This window comes from Lucilia cuprina, chromosome 6, assembly GCF_022045245.1.
Source record: "Lucilia cuprina isolate Lc7/37 chromosome 6, ASM2204524v1, whole genome shotgun sequence".
NCBI classification, from domain to species: Eukaryota; Metazoa; Arthropoda; class Insecta; order Diptera; family Calliphoridae; genus Lucilia; species Lucilia cuprina.
In genome coordinates, this window is record NC_060954.1 from 19,749,495 (window position 1) to 19,774,956 (window position 25,462).

Below are 25,462 nucleotides of genomic sequence, written 5' to 3' on the forward strand. Positions count from 1 at the left end.
AGAATATATATACTTTATAGGGTCGGAAAATTATATTATAGAAATTACAAACGGAATGACAAACTTATATATACCCTTCTCACGAAGGTGAAGGGTATAAAAAAGGAACATAAAAATTACTTCTTGAGAATGAGTTCAGAAGTGGGGAATTTGGAATCAAATAAATAAGGACCAGACTAGGAAGCTTCTCAGCGAAAAAAATTTCCAAAGAATCGAAGTAGATTGAAATTACTCTATGGAAGTTATGAAAAAGGTTAAGTGGTGAGCGATATTTATTTGACTTCACTACTTCTGAAGTCATTCTCAAGAAGTAATTGAAGTTGTAGTATTATAGAAAGCAACAAATGCATTTAATACAAAATACTAAAAAGAACAAAAAAATGTATCTTCAGTATCTTCGTTTCTTCGAAAGTCATTTAGTATTACTTTTGAAATATTATTCTTTTGGAAGCACTTCGTTTTAGTAAAACTATTTCGATTATTCTGCAAGTTATTATAGTGGTCCACTTTAGTTGTTTTCTATCAATAGTTCAGCCATCTCAAGGATGGTAACATGACAAATTTCACTAAAAATACATAAAATTCTCCTATTGGAAATTTTAATCTGTATTTGAGCACAAAAGATCGATGTTCAAAGATCAAGTTTTATAAATAATATAATAGGTTAATGAGCTTGAAAGCTTTAACTACTCTCCCAGAGGTAAGATTCACATCATATGGGTACCAGCCCCCACGGGAGTAGTCGGTAACGAAATGGCGAATGTAATAGCTTTAAAGGTAAGGTAGCTCGAGGCAGTTAACCTGACAAACGCAAAAACATTCGACACAACAAACTAAGAATATGGGTGAGAGAATCCCATAAGGTCTCTTGGAATAATGAAACAGTGGGTACGAAAATCCTATCGGGTTACCCTTATGAGAGGAGTCTGAAGTACATTTATGCAAAATTTGACGTGCGGATTCAGACGTACATATGTAGAGCATGTGGGAGGACAGTGAAACTCTGGAGCACTTTCTTTGCCACTGACAGGCATTCGTCGAAGTTAGATCCAAGTATTTTGGAAGTGATGTTATTCCAAAAATTACATTCCTGACTAACACTGATTGGTTTCTGAACATTGAAAATTAATTTATTCAGTTCACCCCTTTTTTTCTCATAATAAGGAGCGCACAACAGGCCCGATTATGGCCTAGGTGTATATCTTCAGATTTGATGTAGTATACATCCTCCTATCAACCTAACCTAACCTTAATGAGCTAGAACCAGCCTGGGCAAACTTAATACTCATCATGGGAATACATGAGATAAATTATTTTTGGAAATTAATTAAATTTGGCATGGGCGTAGCCAATGAATATAGAAGTTTATATTCTTAAAATGTACCCCGAACGATTTTCAATTTAAAATTCTAAAAATGAAAAATTTTCTGCAAATTTGCAACTGTATTCAGAAAACCAAATGCAGTATTGCAAACATTTATATGTTCTTTATTTACCCACAAAGTATTTTACCAGCCATTAGAAAAATGTGGACCCTATGTGCAAAATTTAAAAATAAATCCATTTTTGGGATTTGTTTTTAATTTTTTGGGAATTGCGGAATTATGCTCGTTTTAGGTCAATCGGTCTTACAAAACTCACATTACTGGAATTGATTTCAGAGATTATATGTACATATGTACATACACATAAATTTTTTTGCATATTCGACTTCTCAAAAATTGCAATTTATGGAGATATTTTTGAAAATCTATTGCTAATTGAATAAAGTTTTTAAACATTAAAATAAAATTAGTTTAGAAATAAAAATAAATACATACCCAGCAAAAACTTTGTAATTACTTGCAATTGTAACCACATACCTATTACCACTTTTTTCAATCACTACTACATATACATACATAGTTCCGTCAACATAGAAGTACTTTAATAATGTCTTATTATAATACTTACTAATTCATTAGTCAGTTTCTGCTGAGACGATTCAATTTACTGAGTTTTTGAATTACTTGTTAGCGATTGTGGTAAGTATTTGCAAAAGTTAAAATAATGACTTAAAATGCTATTGTGTCAGAAAATTTTAGCATTTTAAACCCCTTAGCTGGTAATGAAAGTTTTTGCTGGGTATGTCAATAATATATTTAAATATTTTAAATAATAAAATCATAAACATTTAAAAGAATAAGTATTAGTTCATAAATTATATATGTATATATTTGTTTATTCAGTTAATTACCTTTATAGATCATAACGCGTATTGTTAAAACCAATTGAACCCAATCTTAATACATACATATGTATTTATGTATACATGAAGTTGTTATTATATGCATGTCAGTATGTTTTGTTTTGTATCTATGAAATACTATCTATGAAGTAATTAATATGTTTAGAATGTATAAATTTTGCTGTTGAAGTGATTTCTTTACAATTGTTGGATTTTACAAACAAACACTTAAACAAATAATAAATATTAATATAAATTACAATTAACAATTATTAATGTTTGCTTTTAAATGTACACCAGTACGTATTAGTAATAAATAATTTTTAATTCAACGAAATAAATTACAAATAAATTAATTAAGATAACTAAAATTTCTGCCCGTGTAACTCTAACTATTTATGTATGAATGAGCTGTTATTAGTATTGTTGCTATTGTTATTATTCATTCATTAATTTATTAATGTTTAATACTAGAGTTAGTAAAATGTTTATTGGTTTTTGTAAGACTAAATAAAATATTTGCAAAATTTCGTTATACAAATAAATTTGTTAAAATCTTGAGCTTTCAGCAGGGTTTTATTTTTAAGAATAATATTTTTTGTATTTTTATATAGTTTCTATTCTAATATTAATTACTTTTTATTAATATCAATCATAAAAATAATAATAATTAATTATGATTTAATTTAACTTTAAAACTACATACTTTCGTTTATATTTGTTTATTGCATTTTCAGTTAAATGTTACTTTCAATTAATTTCTGTATAATTTTCTGTTTTTCTGAAATATTTACTTTAAGTAAAAATCGTTTTCATTTTCTAATCGAAGTCATCAATTCGTAGTAAATAATTAATTAATTTTTTGTTGTTGTTAAATGTTGTAAATAATTGCTGTGGCTAAAATATTTTCTAGTTGTAAAATAGTTTTTTAGTTTTCATTTGTAAGTAGTTGTTGGTTTTTACACAATAAGTTTATAATTTTATAATATTTTTCTTTCGATTAAAGTTGTTAATTGTTTTTATTAAATATTTTTTTATAAATCATTAAGAAGGCGCTCTTCTCTCATACTTTCCATAAGATTAATACATATAATTTAATGTATTTAATTTGCAGTTTTCAATTTAATTAATTAATTGCTTTAATATAAATTTATATATTTTTTTTATTTAAATTTTTAATCGTTTTCTATTCATATAAATTTAGTTGATGTTTATTTAAAAAGCACTTTTATTCTCTCTAAGAATTAAATTTTCTCAGTGTATGTATATGTTAAAATCCTTTGATGAACAAAATCAAATGAGCGAGCGTTTGTTTGTTTACGTGTGTGTTTTGCAGGTGTTAAAGATGAGTTAAGTTTTTTTTTTTTCAATTTTGGAAAAATTTTGTAATGTTTTTATGATTTGTGTGTTGTTATAGTGGTTTATTTTTTTAAATATTTGTTTTCAATTAGGAGGTAACCGTTATTGTTTAATTTGCTTTTAATTGTGAAAACATTTTAGATCCTTTTTTTTATTTCAGCAAAATTAATATCATCCATTTATGCTGTTCGTTAGATTTGATGTGGTGTAGACGTTTTTATTTCTTTAAGCGTTTGGATAGTGTTGTTTTTTTGTTGTTGTTGTCGTCGTTTATTTAAATTTATTTTTTTATATTATAATTATATTTTTAAATTTAGTTCTGTACAAAAAGAATTTAGTTGGGAAGTGGAATAAAAAAGGAAAAAGTACAAAGAAATACAATAAAGTTACAGTTAATTAGTAAATACTTTTTTAATTATTACAATACGATTTTCAACATAACCACTTATAAATCCATAGTAGTTTGAGGTTGATGTCATCAGAATTTATAAAAAGTAAATGCTTTTTGCATTATAAGGAACTTTGTAATGCTCGAGGGAAGGTTTATACACTGTCTACACATTCAGTCGTCAATTCTACATATTCAGTAAACATATATTTATATAGTAGCCTTTGGATCCTATAAAGTTGTTTAATCTACCCATGTTTTTAACTTTGGACTTCGTGAGGAAATCAATAAAAGTTCCTTTTAATGGGTTCTCACCTAATCAGACTCTACATACTTAATTTTTATAGAATATTCAAAAGTACCTTTTGTAGAATGAAAAAGTACCAAAAAATCCCCTTTGATGTATTCTCGTCTAATCCGGGCTCTACATACTTAATTTCATGTTTCTGGGTTCATTACAATAGAAAACTCAAAAAGTACATTTTGAAAAACGAAAAAGTACCAAAAAGTTCCCTTTTATGGGATCACACTTAATTTTGAATCTACATACATAATTTCATGTTTCTGGGTTCATTACTATAGAAATCTCAAAAAGTACCTTTTGAAAAACGAAAAAGTACCAAATAAACCCATTTTATGTGTTCTCGCCTAATCCGGGCTGTACATTCTTAATTCATGTTTTTAGGTTCAATATTATAGAAAATTTAAAAAGTACCTTTTAAAAAATGAAAAAGTACCAAAAAGTTTATTTAGTGGCTTCTAACTTAAGCCAGGCTCCTCATACTTAATTTATGTTTCATGTGCTGCTCTCGTTCTGCTACTCTTGCTCTGCTGCTCTTGCTCTACTTTGTTTTTATAAACAAGCGTACAGAAACAAAATTTACCGTATGGTTATGTATTTTGTTTTTGTATTTTAGCAATTTCTGTCTGAGCATGAATAAAAAATCTCAATTTTTTATTAAATTTTCAGAGGTTGTTTAGGATTTTTGGTCATATTGTTTATGGACTGATTTTGCTGATTTTAAATAGCGATCTTCTCGAAAGTATTTCTAACAGAATAATTGAAGATTCGGATCTCGACGATATCTGAGGTTCTCTCAAAATTCATTTCAACAAACACACTGACAGACGGACGGACAGACAGACGGACGGACGTGAAAATAACTGTTCTTCTACTACGACCCCTAAATGTTGTTAAAGTTAAATTCTGTTAAATAACAGATTCCATGTGTATACAGATTGATATAAGACAAAGAAAAGAGTTTCTTCATTAAAGAATTTGGTACTAAAATATATTTCGGATTCAATGATGAATATAGTATTATTTAAGCGATCCAAAGGCCGTAAAATTTGCTAACATACTATATGGAATATCGAACAGAGATCCTATCAGAATTTGTACTAAAACCCAGCTCATATTAAATATCTGATTTGTGTATTCTCAACATCTCGACCATGAATGACGGGGATCTTTCAATATGGATCAAAGGACACGAGATTACAAATGGTAATAATATTGCTGATACTTTGAAAAGAGTTGACAAATGAAACTGAAAATGGTCGTATTCTGTGAAGTTTCACTATATGTCATTAAAAGACATATTTATTTCACTGTTCAAGACTTGTACGATCGTTAGATCAACGTAAAACCGCCAGACTTCTCCATATTCACAGATTACATCAAGATAAACTGGGAAAAAAGATATGACAATAGCACTGGAGGTTCATATACTTCAACGACCTTTCTTATATAACTACTGATCGCAATTTTGAATCTGTAAAAAATGTGTGTAAACTTCACAGGTTACAGCTAGATAATCTAGTAATCTTAACCAATAAATCTTATTTAGGACAGTCGCAACTTTACTTTATACTATTTTACGAGATTTGGGTTCTAAAACGTAGATGGAATTGTTCATTTGGATCGAGCAATTTGACAGTTAGTCAGCAGTTAGTTTTTTATTAGGCATAAGGCCGGTATTATTTATAAGTGGTTTTATATATAAATAATCGTATTGTAAAAAATAAATTGTTTTATTAAAATTGAGCAAAAGAAAACGGAAGCATTCTATCTACAACTTACTTCAAAGTCTCCAATTGTAAAACGTGTCGCCGCTAATGAATCTTGTGGTGGCATATCCGGACTCACAATCTGAATGTTATTATATCGATTTTTTGTTAAATGATTTTAGTTAAAATACGAGGCAACGTAAGCATTTATTAAGAAAACAAAACGAAAATGAGACGAAACATTAAAGTGAATTTATAATGGAATTGTGTGGCAAATATATATTTGTATTATATAAACTATATATAGTCATATATAAGATAAGGATTATATACGTAAAAAGTTAGCACAACATATAAAAAATTACATACATATAAAATATAAACAGTTACATAAATACACAAGATCAATTTTAAATTTGATCTTTTGATGATTTTGAACCCGAAATCATGGTCCGAAAATGGGTTCATATGTAACAGCTTAAATCAGATACTTAACTTTTTTATAAATAAATTATAGACGTAATTATTTCTAAGCAATTTAGAAAATGCTTGAAAATATAATACTATACCCATTAGAACCACTACCATTACTTACATCATCATCGTTATCAATCATTTCCTTAGTAGAGGCGGTTGTTTCATTTCTTCGAATCGAACCTTGATGAATATCCAAATCAACCTTGAGACATTGGAAGCTACGCATTAGGAACACTATTGGCATTGGTAAAACGCCAGCTAAAATCATAGACAAAGCTATGCCCATAACCCATGGTGGATAGCTCTTAGATTCAACCGCGCCCTATTAAGAAATTAAGTGGAATTGAATGAATTTTAATTATGGTGAATAATATAATAAAATTACCAAGTCCTCATTCCAGGCACCATAAGTGGGATTCTTAATAATCATAAACACCACAGAGGAGACAAGAATAGCCACCATGATAAGAGGTCCAAAGTAACGCCAAGTCAATTGCCAGTAGATGCCAGGTCGATATCCAGTCATTTGATAAATGTCTTCAGTAAATCTGCAAAAGGATATATATTGACATTTGATTAACTGACTAAATGATTTTTTATATATATCAAACCCACCTTTCATGACCATAGATATAAACGACGGCAATCATTTCCATAAGCGCAATCACTACCAGACCAATTGTACCGGCAAAGGAGTCAAACATCTTCAGCCAATACTCGCCAGCACCTGTACAGAAGATGAAACCGACAATGAAGCAGAAAAAACACACCACTCCAGTAACATGTTGTTTCTTAACCCGCTTAATGATGTCGATGTCAAACAGTGTGCACAGCATGCCCTCAAGTATGCCAATCTGTGAACCCAAGCCCAGACTCAACAACATCGTAAAGAAGAGAACAGCCCAGAATGGTGCACCCGGCAATTCTACAATGGCCTGTGTGAAAACTATAAAGGCCAAACCAGTACCCTCGGCAGCCTTTGAATTAGATTAAAGGGAATATTTGTCATTTTTTATTTATTCGCATAAGTTTTGCAATTCCTACTTACATTATCCAATTCATGCGATAAACTGCATTCTCCAAGTTCCCATTCTTTAGTTTGATTCATGTTCACCTTGGCCATGGCTGCTTCATAGATTTCCTCGGTGACATTATTGGAAGGCAACATATCATGCTTAAATAAAATGTCTTTATTTCTGAAAAATTCGAAAAACTATTAAAAAGACGTTGATTTTTTTTACAACGAGGCAGCAAATGAAAATCGTAATGTGTTTATCAGGCGTAAAAAGAAAAAAAATGTAATAAATTGAAAGTTTTAAATTTTTCAATAAAGCATTAAAAATTTAACTTTTATGATGTCAATTGTTTCAAATCTACATATATCCATAAATAGATAGGCTATTACCACAATATAAACTAGAAAATAGTTTGTAAATTCGACAATACTAGTCTATAGAACAAAACGTACTAATACGTTTTTATATGCCCAAATACTAAGTACAAAGTCTAGTAAAAAGAACCCTATTCCAAATTACATTTAAGGAGTGGCCTTTTTTTTGAATATTCTCTAAGAGGGTTTAAATCATATGAGCATCAGGCTCAGCAAATGTACCAGCTTTAAGGGGAGTTCCAGGTAGTTAAACTGACTAACGAAAATCCATTCGGCATAAAGAGAGCTGAATTTAAAATATATGTGAGAGAATTCTAAAGAACTCTTGGAATAATAAGATGGTGAATAGAACCATAAGTATCCTATAGATTAAACTTAAAGAGAGCAGGATGTGAATGATCTTCAAAATAAGCAAATCTGAGGTAAATATGTATTCTTAATGGACACAAAAAATGAGCAGTTTTATGGCGGCAAAAAGTAAAAATTTTAAAAATACCGCATTTTTAGATTGTACAACAATTGATTAGAAATTAATTTAAGTCTGCAGAATGAAATCATTCCCAATTTGTTTTCCTTTTACAAACTTTGGTATAAACAAATTCATTAGGCACTATCAATTGCAAAATTATTTTCTTGAAAAAATTTGATCAGGAAAACATTTTAATGCAATTTACTGCAAACCACCTTCAATTATGTCAATAAATAATTTCAATCATGACATATTTATAAATAAAACAATTAATAAAAAAAGATTTTTTTGTTGTAAATAATAAATGGAAAACGAAATAATTGCGCCTCAAAAACGTACACATCAAGTCCAATTAATAGTAATAAATACTTAACTGAAAGTTCGTTTTTTTTCTTTTGAAAAAGGGCATATGAAGCAAAGTTTTAAAAGTTGTAACATAACGAAATATTGAACTTTGACCTATAAGAGTAAAAGTTTGAAACCATTTAGCTAAATAGATATGTTCATACTTATAGCAGGCTGGAACTTGGAACATTGAAAATCCGATATTACAAATTAATCGCAAAACTTTTTGTTCATATTTTAGTGTAAACAGTTACTGAGAAACTTAAGAATTCTATAAAATTCCCATTGTTGAGTGCTGTAATCAATATTCAATTAACAGCAATTAATCAGTCATCACTCATGTCTCATTTTGTAATCACAAATTGGTTTTTAAGCTCTTATTCAGCTGTCACATGCAATTGCTCAGCACATGTTTGCAACAATTGTAATTGTTTCGATTGTCTTAACGATCATACAAATCAATTGCGGACACTTAAGTCAACTAGCGCCTCATTGATTGAAACCATTAGTTGGTATAGCATCACCTAACCGTTTTTCTGTCTGCCATATTTGTCTGTTTGTCGGTCTGTCTAGTCATAAATGATTCTCGCTAATAATATACATGCAATCATTTGACCAGTTAAAATAGTTGTTACAATTATTTTTTTTATTTTTGAAATAAAATTCAATAATGATCTTGAATATTTTAGATGCGCCAACTAAATAGTTTGTATATTTGTTTTATTTTTCAAATTTTACTTACACTTCAATACAACGATCCATATTGACGGTAGCCTTAAAGCCCAAAATGGCAAAAATGACAACACTGGCGTAAATGGCGGTAATGGCATTACAAACGGACACTAATAAAACATCACGGACGCAATTGTTCTTGGGCGTATTGTAGCTGCCAAAGGCAATCAAGGAGCCAAAGGCTAAACCGAATGAATAAAATACTTGTGTCGCGGCATCCAGCCAAACCGTGGGATCCGCTAGTTTCTCAACTTTCGGCGTGTACATGTGCATGAGACCCGCACTGGCGCCACGTAAAGTTATGCCACGAATAAAGAAGATTGTCAGGACAATGTAGGGAAAGAGTGAAGTAAAATACACCACTTTACCCGAACTCTGAATACCCTTCATAACAATGAAGAAGACAATTGTCCAGGAAAGCAACAAACAGAGCACGATCCACCATTTAAGACCGCCTGACTCATCCATGGAGGGAGCAGCATCCAATGTTGTGCGATACCAAAAGTAAGTGGTTTCTGAAGAACGCGCACATTCCTCAACTATAAAACCTTCTGTGCCATTGTTAGGACATGAAGCCCAAGGCAAAGGATACTAAAAATATACAAAAAATCATATTATTTTCCAAATATATTCCAAACTGCAGTCAAGCAGTCAACAGCGTCTACTTACCCGAAAACTATTAAACAAATAGAAGAACACCCACGTTATAATCACATTATAGTAGAGGGCCACAAACAACGTCACTATACATGACGAGATACCAATACCACCCAGCCAGGGATGTATGGTATTCCAAACACCCAGCGCACCCAGACGCATGCGCTGTCCCATGCCCAGTTCAATGAGAAACAGTGGTATGCCTTCCAGCACCAACATTACCATGAAGGGTATTAGAAATGCACCTGCAAAGCAAAAAAAAAAATAGACAAAAGAAATGTAAGAAAGTGAATACAAATTAAACTGTGTTTTTGTAAAGCAATTTGTACAAGAAATTGATAGTTTGTCTGTCTGTCGTACATACATATTCATTATTATCTAGTGACACAAAATCAATTCGTATTTGTTATTGCTGTTTTTTTATTACAATACTTATACATATTATGCCCCCTGGTTGCAATCTAATAAAATTGGATTAGAAATTACGATTGCAGTTTAAGTGCGTGTTGCTTGGAGATACGAAGAAAATAAAAATAAAATTTAATTAACAATTCATTAAGTTTATTGATAAAACTTAATTTAATTTTATCTTTTTATGCAATCGAAATTTTATAAAGTATCCATAAGATGTTGAACGTTTTTACAAAAAAATTGTTGAAGAAAAAACTTTGTTTTTTTCAATAGTTTATATGTCTGTATATTAGAGTGCTCCAAAAAAACGAAGATACGAATTTTGCCCGAATTTGTTTTTTTTGGATTGTAAAACTATATTATAAGGGTTTTCATTTAAACGCTTAAGTTTCCCATTTGTGCAAGTGGGCAAGTTTATTTGACTTGTTTCATGAAACCCCTGTTCAAATTCTGTTCAATTACAATATTTATAAACATTTTACAGCAATGTCAAACGAAATCAAAAAATAAAAAAAAATATATTTAAACAAAAAATTGTACAAAATATGTTAAAAATGTGAATATTTAAGTCCATAAATTCAAGAGTGAACAATAAGTGAACAGATTTATTAAATGTACAATGAGTTTGCTCAAGTTTGCCAGTCTAAATAGTCGCAAATCAATTTTCATACAATTCAATTGCGAGGATGGAAACATGCACAAGTTACACAGTTTACGAGAGTTTTGAACGTTTAAATGAAAACCCTTTATTTTTTCCCCAATAATTTTTTAGTTATGATAAATAATAGTTGGATAGGAAAAAAGTTTGTATTTTTAAACGGCCATTTTAAATCTCCAATTTCAGTTTTTCTGTAACTTTGTTTAACAAATTTCAAAATTGTTAGGAGATCTCATGGGGACTTATATACAATAGATAAGGCTATTAAACGGTACAAAAATTATATCATAATTTCTAACAGAATAGCTGTACCTGCGATTTGAACTAGGCGGATTTCGGAAAAATCGCATTTTTTGCAATATTTCACAGAATATGTATTAATTCTTAATTGTTGTACATTTTAAATAAAGTATTTGTTTTGTACTCCTCATAAACTGTGGAGTACAAAGGTCAAATTTTGCAATGTTTGGGCATTCTCAAAGGTCAAATTATGCAATGTTTGGGCATTCTCATTTACTATATCGAAATGATATTTGAAATGGAATGACAAAATGTAAATTAACCCTTTGAGGCACTTTGGAACAAATTAACGCCAGAGTTCAAATCTTTTATACTTAAATTATAAATTCGTTTACAATTTAACATATCCCCCTAAAAATTCCCCCTCTGAATTGACCTACAACATTTATAAATATGTCAATTATAGAGAAGTAATATAAAGATTGCACCATATTTAATAGCACATGGTAAAGTTGCTTTTTCCAATAAATTTACTAAAGAAATTAAAATTAAATTCGTAAAATTATCATACAAATTGCGATCTGTAGTGTGCGCACAAGGTTTACATGAACACTATACTGTGTGTTCTTAAACTACTCAAAAAGTGATTCTGAGCCGATATTTTATGGTATACGTATAACCTATCTATCTAATGTCAGATTCCTAATAAAACACGTAGAAAAATCCAAAGGATACGATTTCTTCGAGTATTCTCCAGCAGTCCGAATTTTAATGAAATAGTCCGTCTTCTATGTGGGGTATTTGTCATTCCTCTATAAGATTTCTTCCGACTTCAGCAACAGCTCCGAACTTAACCCAAATTATATACTTTACCTTGTATCACAGCCACCATGTGTAACCCGAAGGAATCTCTTTAATAACCGGACAAGACAAAGTCAGATATTTTGCCCTACAAGCTATAATTCCCGTGATACCAGAATATGTGATTCTTTGGTTTGACACATGTCAAATTATATAAAGGAAAGGTCGAGTATAGATTTGATCATCAATAGCTTATAGTCCAGTAGACTAGTGTTAGTGGTAAAAGATCCCCAAGATGGGATCTTTTACTAAAGTTACATGCCCCCGGGGGAGTATTATAATACATTTCAACATAAGTGATTTGATATAAATACTAATCTCCCTTAAAAGTTTTTAAAAAATGAAACCGCAAGCCACATTCCAATTAAAGGTCCCATTTCGAATATCCTTTTGATATTGCTATCGAAACACGTTTATAAAATTCGGCATAAATCTATGAAATGTATTTTTACATATTGATACTTGGCAATCAGTTAACAAAATGTATAACTTGAAACATTCATTCAATTTATTTTGTTCTAATTATAAACATTTCCAACCAGATAATGTTGTACTTACCAACTGAGCTTTATTGAAAAGTTATACATTTCGATTAAAACCAATCAAACTACTTAAAAGAAAACTTTCACTAAACCGACTGAATGTTTAAATGATTGGTTGTATTTTTTTTTTTGAATTATGCAATTTAAAATCAAATAAAAACTTTAACTAGATCAAGTACGAAATTAACCATAAATTATTATGGGGTTGGGGAAAAAAAACTTTTGTACCCTCAACAAAATAACCAACCAATGAATAATAATATTTGAATGGCGGGTAGAGCAATGATGTTGTCAATTTAATTGAACTGAAAAAAAAAGCAATGCAACTAAATAACTTTTCATAATGTTTAATTTTATATTATTGGCAGGTATTTGAATTATAGACATTTGCATGAATGATATAAATAATCGTATATATCACATACTTAACGCTATATCTTTGTAATTCAACACATTAAGGATTGAGATAAATGAGTTTTCAGAATAATTGCAAAAATATCTAATTAATATTGTACTATTTTTGTAAAAAAAAATGTATCACTAAATTTTACGACAAAACATAAGTTATCTTTCCAACTGAAAAATCGGATAGAAAATTTTGAATGGAACTACTTTTTGATTAATTTTTTACGATCTTTTGGCGGGATTATATAAGTTAATTGTCATATTAAATCGGTGCACATATCATTTGTAGTTTGTCATGCAGTCGTTAATATCCAACAATAACTTGTTGAAGTTTCAACTCCATGACCCCTCACTATATTGCAGCGAGGGAAAAAAATTCAAACATATTTATAACAATTTTGCATTGCTTTGCACATTCATTCAATATTTGTGTTGTCGCCATTCGATGCGTTTTCAATTCAAACAATAGAAAAATAAACCTAAATAAACAATTGATTGCAAAAATAATAGTGCAAATATTGTACACTGTAGATACAAAAATGTATCTGAAATTGAATCACATTGTACATAAAAATGTGTAATAAAAAAACAAAAACAAAATAAAAAGTTTTTTTTTGCCACTTAATTAATGTAAATAAAAGCGAATAAAATAAAGCAAAATTGCACTAATATTTTACATAGAATTTTATTTAATGTCATTAATTTCAGAGTCAGAGTCAAATGAAATCATTCGTTTCATTTTGTGTATATAGATTTGTCGCTATTCGTATTCCATTGACCAAGTTAGATCAAGTTCAAGGCATAAATAAATATACAAATTTAAGTACATAGTTAGCACAAAGAAACATGTCGATGAACGGAAAAATAAAGTAATTGAAATATCTTTCTATTACAAACTTTATAGATGGTTTACTTTGATTGTTTGATAACAAAAATTCCGTTCGGAATCATATTCACGATTAAGGTATCAACAATTAAATACAAGGCATTTCTATTCTGTATTCAACAGAGAGGAATTTATATTTTAGTTTTGTAAATACTTTGGGTAAATCTTTCGAAATTATGAGATATCTGTTTCGTACTTTTTTAAAATTTAGTCCTTTTTGGGTGTAGAAGGGAGAAAACTGTATTTCTGCACGCATGAGGGGTAATGATTACACAAAGCAATTTATTACATGGTAATTACAATTACTTGTAATGTGTAATTGAGTAATAACCAATTACAAATACTTGCAATTGAAAAATGTCCAATTACAATTACTTGTAATGTGTAATTGACTAATAACCAATTACAAATACTTGCAATTGAAAAATTTCCAATTAAAATTACTTGTAATGTGTAATTGACGAATAACCAATAATACTTATTGTGTAAGATAATAAAGAAAACCTTTACCCGTTTTTACCTTTTTTACCCCCAAATATCCTCTTTAGTGGATATTTAATGATTGTAGGATAAGCCGTTTGTCCTGTATATAAATCGGAAGGTTAAATTGGGATACTTTTATGTCATAGAACAACAATTTTTAAACATTGATAAACTTTTCAGCCTTGTAAAGAAAGAATCTGAGAATACTGCTCTTTATAAAAGCTTACAGAGAGCAGATCCCGTTCTGGCAAAGTCAACTGCCTATTCGTTACCATCATAGTCCCTATATTCTAAAACCCAAACATGCTTAAAATCAGACGAGCAAACTAGTCTTGATATGTCCATCTTGCATTAACTAACTAATAGGGAAGTAGTAATATAAGTATTTAATGAGAGGAGCGATGTTTTGTTCGTAAATTTAACAAATCTTGTTCAAATTGTTCAAATAGACTCTGACACACCATAGTGGAAGTATCAATATCATCTCGCAACCAAACTGTAGAAGGTAGTTGATACCGATGGTACGTTCACACCGATTCCAAATTGTCAGCGGGAAAACTCATAAAATACGAAGCCAAGAAATAAGAGAAGCGGTGTATTGTTCGTAAACTTAACAAATCTTCGAGACTCGGACACACAATAGCTGAAGTATCAATATCATCTCGCAACCAAACTGTAGAAGATACCAATACGTACGTTCACATTGATTCGAGTCGAATACCTCTCAATAGTTCCAAAATGTCAGAGGGAAAACTCATAAAATACGAAGCCAAGAAAAAGTGTAGAGTTTGTAGAGAGAAACAATTATACCAAACTATATCTCCCTGTCGCTCTTTGAGAATAACTTCAATCATATATGCAGTTTATAGACATACACTCAAAAATTCGTAGAGTCAAACAAGGAATAGAACTTTTGTGTTAACTGTACCATTATGGTGATGATCAATCAATAAGCAACAATTAGATGTCACCAAGTCCTTCTTGACATGCATATTCAGGCTTTGAACATCTAAAATATCGTGCTTCAGTGTCTCCGGAAACTGAAATGGAAAACATGTACAATAGGATAAACAAGACACAACACTACTGGGCGCTTTGTAGTACTTAGTCTTACTATGACTCTCTGGCATTATAAAATCATGATTAGGCCAATTTGAACTAATTGTTTTGTAATCTGGTGGACTTCTTTGGATAATAAGTACGTTCTAGATATTAAGAGTGAATATCATAACAAAGAGGAACTTGTAGCATCTTAGAATTCCGGTGGCTCTAAAAGGGGGAGCAAAACAGGCCTGGGGTTCTAAATTGAAACCCCAGAATCAAAAATATAATACCAATAACAACACTAGGTTCCAGGCAGAAGTGTGCAATAAGGGAATAAGTAAATTGAATTTCAAAAATATGGCGCCAATTGAGGTTAACAGAATGTCATTAGTCCGATATCGGGTGTAAGGTTAAATCTAAAGGATAGTAAAATCCGTAGCACTTTCTATGTCTTTGCCGGACTTTCATCTAAATTAGATTTGATTAGATATCTCAGATAACTGAGTTTCTGAGCATCTGATAATACCTTCAGTTATACTAAAAAGTATATATGATACTCCTATCTACATATCCTAGTTGTTTGGGAACTGTCAAACTGGATTTCCTTTATCAAAATCACTTGAAATTTCATTTATGTTTAACATCTATTCTTATCATTTACTGTTAAATAATTTATTATTTTTACTTACCTCCACCATTCTGTTGACATAAGTAGGGAAACCGCCAAATATTACCCAAACCAACTGAGTAACCAATAATACTGAGGAAAAATTGCATTTTGCCAGACCATGCTGCACGTTCCGGTTCTCCCGGTATCTCCACAGAACTAACGGAATTTCTTTGGGGAGCAGTCAAAACAATTGTTACACCATGTGTACCATCTCCGCGTGCTCGGGTATTCAACGGCGCCATTTCATGGCCATTGCGAGGCGCATCAATAATTTTAGTAGCAGCCATCAACAAATACAAGGAAACACCAATCCAGATGAGAGTATTTTTTTGTTCTTAATTGTTTTGTGTAACAAATCACAAAAAGTCTATTTGATTGAACACACTCGTTCGCAATTAAGTGTATGAGTATTTTGGGAAATTTACTAGTTGGCCAATAACTGAAAAGAAAGAAAAAAATTAATTAATTATATAATTTTAAAATAATATTAATTACAGTTAATTGTTTATTTATTTATTTATTTATTTATTTATTTATTTATTTATTTATTTATTTATTTATTTATTTATTTATAAAAAAACTAATTTTACACGGATTCCGCTAATCAAAACATCAACAAATATGTTTAAATTTTATGAATAGTTTTAAAAATTATATTCTGATTATAGATGTAATGTATTGAGTAAAGTACTTCTACGTCTCTGGAATATCTATAAACAAGAATATAAACAAATATGAAATGTCAATGGATTGCTGTAGGTATTTTATCTAATGCAACCAATTTACTTATTTATAGCATTTTATTTAATTTTACCAACATTATAAATTTAACATATTATAAATAACATGTAGCTTAACCTTGAATATAAATTGAAAAATGTAAAATAGATCCCAATACACAAAGCCTTAATAGCAACGAATTAATATTGAGCAACATTTGACATTTAAAATAATTAAATTACATTTTATCTAAAGAAAATATCACTGGGTTATTGTGAGACAAGGATTTATTTATTTACAAATTAAATCTTTATTAAACATTTTTTGGGTTTTCCCGAGGGCTTTCACTTCTTTATCATATCCACGTCTCTGTTGTTCTATTTTAATATACATTTAGTTTGTTTGAATGTATAACATTTTATATTGAAATATCACTGCTATCGTTGTTTTGTTTTCGTTTGATCAATATCCTGATTTTCTTTTGTATAAAGTTAGTTAGTATGCTTTCTGCTAGCGTTATTATTCTTGTTTTTACTTTGTTATTTTTTATATTATTTATCGAGTTCATACACATTCATACATATACTTTCACAAGGACTTGTCATTATAAATCTCGAACAATCTAATGTTAATGACAGCAGAGAATTATGCCATTAAAATTAAAATAAAATAAACCTTAAAACTAACTCTTTTGGATGGATCGATTTTACAATTTGAACCCTCGTTTTCAACAGACAAATCCAAGAAGTGTTTGACTTCGATATGCTGTATTCTTCTAATTTGTGAACTTATCAGACGACCCACTATCAAGACTTCTTTCACGCCCACGACAATTTTTGTACATGATTTTACCAGACTTTAACCCGTTTCATAACTTCCGAGACGTAAAAACATTATTTCGGTTAATAATCGCGTAGATGTAATGGCCTCTGTTGATTCGGCAAGGGAACCATAAGACATAATCGGTAGAACGAAATACGAATCCATTAAATATGTTCTGAGTCACAGGGAACACTCTGAGGTATATCTGAAATGAGTTAACCCTGAACATACATAGACAAAGATGGATTTCTTGATAAGATACCTTGCATCCATAACCATTTAACTCAACACACTTGTCATTCATCCAACACTCACTCTAAGTACACGGGCCTACATCCATTCAGTATCATATCTACTTAACACCTTGACTTATTTCCTACGCACAGTCTCAGTTACAACTCCTCTGTGGAGTATCTGTTCTCTCGGCAACAGTACCGAATTTTTTCCGAATATGACCTACCATATAGGGTTACCCCTAGCCACCGACCGACCAGGTGACTATCTATTTAAACATGTTCTTGTTCCACAAGTAAGTCAATTATCATCTTATATATGACGAATAGGGACACAAAAATGACGATTGTCTTTAAAGAATACACCCGTGACAAAAGACGAAAATAAAAATTACTGCCTTTTTCGGATGCATTGACTCTTTGTGGAACATTCCTTACCCGCGAATTTGGATTTAAACCACAGCCAACAAATGCACCCCAAAGGGAGCTTCCTAATAACCAGAACAAGTCAATCATCATCCCATACATTTAGGATAACGCTCTTTATATGTTTCTCTATTTCAACTCTATGGTATATCATTGTAAGGAAAGGTCAAGGATACACCATTTAATGGTCCCTGCAGACTAGATGTATTGGTAGCACTTTTTCCCCTGGGTTAGCAATAATACCAAAATGGGGAAGATATATATGTAATATACTTCTGATGGAAAAGGGCCATGAGAAGTCCCACATATACTATTGATGGTATTCTGCTCATCCCAACACTACACATCCTTTTATAGGATGAGACGTGCCAATTTGCACTTTATCTACCATTTATGATTGATCTGTATATCTGAATTCGTAACAGGTGATATACCCGTTGATATACCTGCATTTTTATCTTCAAATAAAATATGTATTAAATCTCTCACCGAATAGAAACATAAGATTCATGCAAGAACTTAACATCTGATGTTAAACTAATGGGCTGCAAAATATATCTAAATGCGTGCTTGCTTAGACCATCAATCAAGATGGTCTAAGATTTTCTGAAGAGAGTTTCATGAAGAAAGTTTTTGGCTCGTATGACAGACATTGCTAATCGTTTTAGGATTTTATAAGGACCCAGAATATGTACACTTTTGTGGGTCTATAACCAATATTTCGATGTGTTACAAACGAAAAGACAAAATCAATATATATCCTTCTACGTACTGCAGGTGGTATATAGTAGTCATTGAAAAGTAAGTACTTAAATAAGTACTTAATAAGTATTCTTATATCCTTAAGTTAATTTATAAATTTAAGGTCTGTCGTTCTCGTTGTCTTTGTAACTTATGTTTGTATTTGTTAACGTATATTTTTTATCAGCTATTTGTATAACGTTTGTATATATGTAAAATAAAATAACAACTTGGTAAAATAATCTACTAGTTACAAGCATTTGCAGATGACTTTAGTAGTCTTTAATTTTAAAATAAAAAAAATTAAATAAAGAAACAAGTAGAGGCGTTGTGATTTTCAACATGTTTTCATTAATGTGGCACAAGGTCTTTGGCATAAGAATTTAAATCAGCAAAAAAAGATCTCAAAAAATTACTATATTTAAGCACTAATGTAAGAGAATATTAAATTATCTTCAGACTTATAAACACACCTACTTACACACATACAGTCATGGATATATTGCATGCGGCAAAGGAGACTACAGGTTTTTAATCGATATTTTTAAAAGGCATTGGATGGTATTTTACATTTTTGTAAAAATAGATTTTCGTAAATAGAAATTTTAGTAATTTTTCCCATAAAATTTTCAATGTGTTTTAAAAGGCAATGTATGATGACATTTAAAAAGAACGCAATAGACAAATGAACTTTGTGCATTGGGTTGTCATAAAGTAATTTTGTGGCCAAAATGAAAGGATAAATATACAAACATACCATTTTTTGGAAGCAATTCTTAGCTATAAACTTATTTAAACATCTTATTCTGCACCCAAAAAGTTAAAAGGCTCTATTAAAGAAATAATACCCTCCCTACTATGATGGTGTAGGGTATAAAGGCATCTGCCTACAATCATAATTCTACCTAAAGAAACGTCTATTTTAACAAGACATTCCAATATATCAGACTACTGATCGCGCAAAACAAATTCATGAAAATCTGATCCATTTCGCTGCAATTAACTTCTGTACGATTATAATAATTACATGTGTACATTCTTCGGAAGAAAATGTTACCCTATTCTAAAATAGTCCTATATGAGCCCTTCTTTTGATCAGTTCAAAATAATTTTTGTTAATATTTGGCTCATTTGTGAGTCGAAATAGGTACTGGTCGTTTTAAAATATTTCAAACAGCATGATGATATATCGTAATCATTTTCAAATCACCTTTAAAGAGAGAATTTAATGGATCACTTTTAAGTTATCAAAAGGAGTCAAAACAGACTTATTTACGGATTAGTCATCTACCAATCTTCCAAATGCTAGTTGATATAATATTTAATGGAATAACAGATCTTATTCAGACAAATAAACCAAGAAGTCTAATTGTAAATTTATTTTCAGAATAATTTGAAAACTAGATTTAAACATTGAAGTAAATAAATAATATTCAAAATTTGTCAGTACGATCTGCGATATAGGAATATATTTAAATCGTTTTAAGCTGTTTACCAATGATAAACATAAATAGGATACATGTAATACACATAGATAGTACATTCTTTTGTAATTCGTAAAATTTCTTGTTATTATTGTTTACTTATTTTTATTTCTTTTCAAGGTTAATTTTACTTTTAAACTATTGATTTTTAACCTTCGAAACACACGCTCACAAACACAAAAAAAACAACCCATACATTCACACATATATTTAACTAATCGCAGTTGGCTAAAAATAAATGACATGGCTTAAATCACAGGATCTTTTACACAAAAGTAACCAACCAACCGTTCCATTCTAAAAACATGTTTACATACATTTATTTTTCGTTTTTTTTTACAACGATTCTACTCCTACACAGAGTTTATAATATTTTGGCACGAATTATTCAGTGAGAAGAAAAACAATAACTGGCTGGCGGTCATGAGTCATATAACGTCATGTGGTACAGATTGTTACAAATTTGTAACATTTTTTAAAAACTTTTTACCTCAACTAGGACTATTTCATATTAAATGTAAATTATATATTTTTATAATTGAATCGGCATTTATTTTAGTAAAGATTGTTTTTTTGTTATTTGATTAAATGCACATTCGATACCAAACAATTTTACTGTCAGTTAGGAAACATGAGTTGTAAATAAGTACATTCTAATTGCTATTTGCAGGTTAGTGGCTTTAGAAACCTTTATTTATAAGGTTAAAGTTAGGACCTTTGAACAGCATAGAGATATGAACACTGATAAGTTAGCAATTTATAAGCCCATAATCCTTTATATTTACATCGATTTATGTAAATTCGAATTCGAATCAATCGAAATGCCAAAAATTTCGTATACGATGTTGGTCAGAAGCTTCTCTAAACCTTATTACCTGTTAGTTGATTAGTTAGTTTGAAAACCAGGAACTACAATGCATATCAAAACGGTAAACTGTTTTCTATAGGTACTACCGATCCTTTATAGGGATTTCTATTGAAAAGTGAGTCGGTCAATCTTTATGTTGAATTTAACTTTAAATCCTAAAAGTAAGTCCAGGTATTTGGTTTTTCTTAAAAATGTCAAAACTGTAAAAACCAGTCGTATTAATAGAAATTAAAGGATGCAGCAAGACTGGATACATAATATTTTCTCGCTAAATATGGACAGGCCGACAAAATTTATAAAAGTCGAAACTTTTAGACCAACCCAGCAAAATCTTTATATACCCGGTAAGTAGGAAAGTAATATTGGAGAAAAGTGTAAGTAGTTACTTTTTGGGTAAAAAACTACTTATTTTTGTGCGACGATGACCAAAAATTAACTAGTTACAAATCTGCTTACCAGACTTTTCCGGATTTAAAACTGGTTACAGTTATTTTTCATGTTTACTATTCTCTTACTCAATGTCCCATTAAAAATAGTTTTACCATTCTATCTGGAATGGTTTTCACACAAATGTCCAAAATCGACTACGGTTAGAAACACTAACTAATTCCTTATTAGACATACGCTATAGACAATTGACTAAAAATTACATTAAAAAAATTAATTTATTATACTGATAACGAGAACTCATTACCAAGTAATGTATGAAATAACTACATATCCTACAATACTCATTACCAAAATCTGAAAATATTTTATTGGGAAGTTATACTTTTCTTAAGTAAACTGGGATTTGAGATATCGTGTCCTGAAATTTGAAAAAAATTAGCTCATTTCGAGACGTTATTACAGTGCCAAGTCAACATTACTTATGCCATCTGATGTCCATTTTATTAAGCTATATGGCCAAACGTGTTAGTAGTTTATACCAGAAATCATTGAAATATAAACAACACATACACAAACTTGAATTAACATTTTGACGTTTGGCCATACAGATTTAGCTTTAAAATAAGAGCTAAATATCTGACTTACCTTCTTCTTCTTCGAGAATCTTAAAAACTCATGGTATTTGGGATATTAATGGTATTTATAGCCTACATTGATGATGAAGAACTTCTAAGGCCAGATTCAAGTTCAGTTCAGCTTTATTCTTTAATAGTATTCTGTATTTTTTTTGGGTTAAAAATTTGTCGGTCTGTGTAATTTACCTATGAACAGATCCATAAAGGAAAATTAGTTGTTTTCGCCATCACTACAGAAATTGTTTAATTTTCAATATTCAGAATTCGATAATGCATTAAAACGTTCTCGATTCCCAGGAATCAAATGACGTGATAATCCAGCAAAAATAAAAAGAAGTACTTCCAAAAGAATATCATTTATCACCACTTCAAAAGTAGCACTAAGTGAATTTTTTAACTTTTGTGGAAGTGATATCTATTGACGCCCAAAGAAGTGAAAAGAATCTATTTTTTTTTAAATATTAATATTTGTTTCGTTTAAATCTTCTGAATTAAACCAATTTTATTTTGGAGTTAATTGATAAATGCGTGTAATTTATTTATTTATGTTAATATTATTAGAGTCAAATTAGTTGTATTCTATAATACTACAATTTCACTTCATAATAACTTCTAAAATAAGAACATAACAATTACTTTCTAAGAATGACTTCAGATGTAGTGAAATTGGAATCAATCAAATAAAAAGGAATCCTATGACAAGCCTGTGTTAAAATCATAACTTCTTCAGGTCTTTTCCAGTACTTCCATAGAGTAAATTCTACTTCTTTTTCGCTTCTTTGGAAGTTATTTTTTTGCTGGGAACATGCAAATCATACAACTTTTGAATTTAAATAATCTTCGAGTTAAAGGCATCTAAATTTCATTAGAAAACTACAATAACCATACAATTGTTCAGAAAAAAAACGCACATAAAAACTATGTACATTATTTATACATTCATATACAATGATGTAAATATGTAAATGTTTATATACAAATGTATATATATGTATGTAATTGCATGTACTTAATTCATTCACCCATATTTTTGACATTCAGTTGAATATTTGAAGAAGTAGCAAACAAAAAAATTAGAGTCAATTGTAGTATATAATGACGGAGGCTCGTCCATGCTGACGTAGTTCTAAATACTTGTACATACAATTAAACAATATGCATCACAACACTAATACATACGTACACATAAAAGAAGTATATAAACCAGCCTTTCGTATTATTGTAAAAAGCACATCACATGCCCAACGAAACACATAAATACTTATGTATTTGCTCTAAATATGTCTATGTATATGTGTATGAATTCCTATGTACTTATTTAACGACTAATTCTAAGGATAAACGAATATAAAGGGAAATAAATAGGAAATAAACAGTTCCTTTTTTGTGTTATTGTAGTACCAGGACATTTGTGACGCCATGAGATGTTTAAACAAATAATAAAACTATAAGAACAAGAGCAGAAACAAAAACAATTTTATCGAAATTCGAGCTGAGTTGCACGTAAATATGTTGTTTGCTTATGTGTTCTATATTTTTTATACAATTTTTAAATGTGTGTGTAAGCACATGATGGGAACGAAATGAAATCGAAATAGAGAACAAACGAAAGAAATAAAGCGAATTGCTATGAATTCGCATTTGATTTCCGTCGTAAATAGTTTTGTTTATGTATATGTTTTTGCACATAAAATGCGCAGTAAAAAAAAAGGAATCTTTACAATAGCAAACAAAATAATAAAGAGGGGGAAAGAGAGAAAGACTAAAACTCAAACGTTTAATAGAGAGAAAACTAATAATATAAAGAGAACACAAGATAATCTAAGAGGAGACATTCTCATACATGTGATTGATAAATAAAGCAACAAATCAATTGAAATTAAAATAAATCGAACATTAAATCAACCTTTATATATTGTAGGTATTTTTTTCTCCCTTTCTCTTACTCCTGTGTTGGCGCAATTTAAAAGTGCACCACTATGGCGTATACGTAATATGCTTTTGTTATTTTGTTCATACACATGTACATATATGTTTATTTATGACGTACAATTTGTTTACTTTTTATAGGTATGTATTTTTCCCCAATTAAAATGTTTTTCTAAAGCTATTTTATTATTAAACTATTACCACAATTCGTTTCTATAAATAATTCTGTTTATTTTATAAATCATCACACCTACAACTATATATATCTATATCTACACTTTCTCACTAAGGAAATTCCCAAGAAATCTGTTGTAGATACAATTAAATAATAATTATTTAGCTTTTTATATGTCGACATTTATTAGTCGGTAGTTGTAAATTTTGTATGTGTTTAAATGCAAAATACAATTATTTTTTATCTAAAATAATTAATGATCATTTGCACCTCATGGTCTTTTAAATACAATATGTTTTGTTTGAAAGCTTTTAATTGAATTTTTTCAGATTTTGACTCAGAACTATATATTAAAACTGTGTAAATAGGAAAGCAAAAGCAACGACAAATGTTTAACCCATGGACCAACTTCTAAATGATTTAACTGAATCTGAATCCAGCACATGTGGGCTTCGAGATATCGTTTCCTAAAATTTGAAAAACAGATTTGTTGGTCCTATTTGAGGCGTCAAGACAACTTTGTTAATAAAATGGTGTATGTCATGAGAAAATCCACTCTATCTGCTTTAAAATAATGGATTAACATCTTACATATCTTTTTCTTCTTCTTTCTTGACCTTATAAATATGTTTTTTCATATTTGAGAATATGATTTTGACTTAGTGCAACTACTCCTTTCCATTTGTGTATATACGGTTAAAATTTTAACGATGAAACAAAATTTCAGCTTTTCACTACTTAATCATTAGCACGGTGATGACATTGAAGGCATCATGCAAATAACT

General features: G+C 29.9%; 1 protein-coding gene across 3 annotated transcripts in view; it reads right to left on the reverse strand.

Moving 5' to 3' along the window:
• The window catches only part of LOC111677478 (sodium-dependent neutral amino acid transporter B(0)AT3), a 42,549-nt gene that overhangs the window by 1,143 nt on the left and 15,944 nt on the right, over window positions 1-25,462 (reverse strand). For 2 of the 3 annotated variants that reach the window (XM_046954345.1, XM_046954344.1), the window contains 7 exons: window positions 16,274-16,693; window positions 10,067-10,299; window positions 9,408-9,988; window positions 7,510-7,657; window positions 7,077-7,438; window positions 6,847-7,009; window positions 6,580-6,783 (listed from right to left, as the gene is read on the reverse strand). In XM_046954345.1, coding sequence (XP_046810301.1) covers window positions 6,580-6,783; window positions 6,847-7,009; window positions 7,077-7,438; window positions 7,510-7,657; window positions 9,408-9,988; window positions 10,067-10,299; window positions 16,274-16,541 — 1,959 coding nt within the window. In that variant the 5' untranslated portion in view covers window positions 16,542-16,693. Of the gene's footprint in view, window positions 1-2,885; window positions 3,906-6,057; window positions 6,127-6,579; window positions 6,784-6,846; window positions 7,010-7,076; window positions 7,439-7,509; window positions 7,658-9,407; window positions 9,989-10,066; window positions 10,300-16,273; window positions 16,694-25,462 lie in introns of those variants that run through there. The other variant, XM_046954346.1, reaches the window with a different exon arrangement.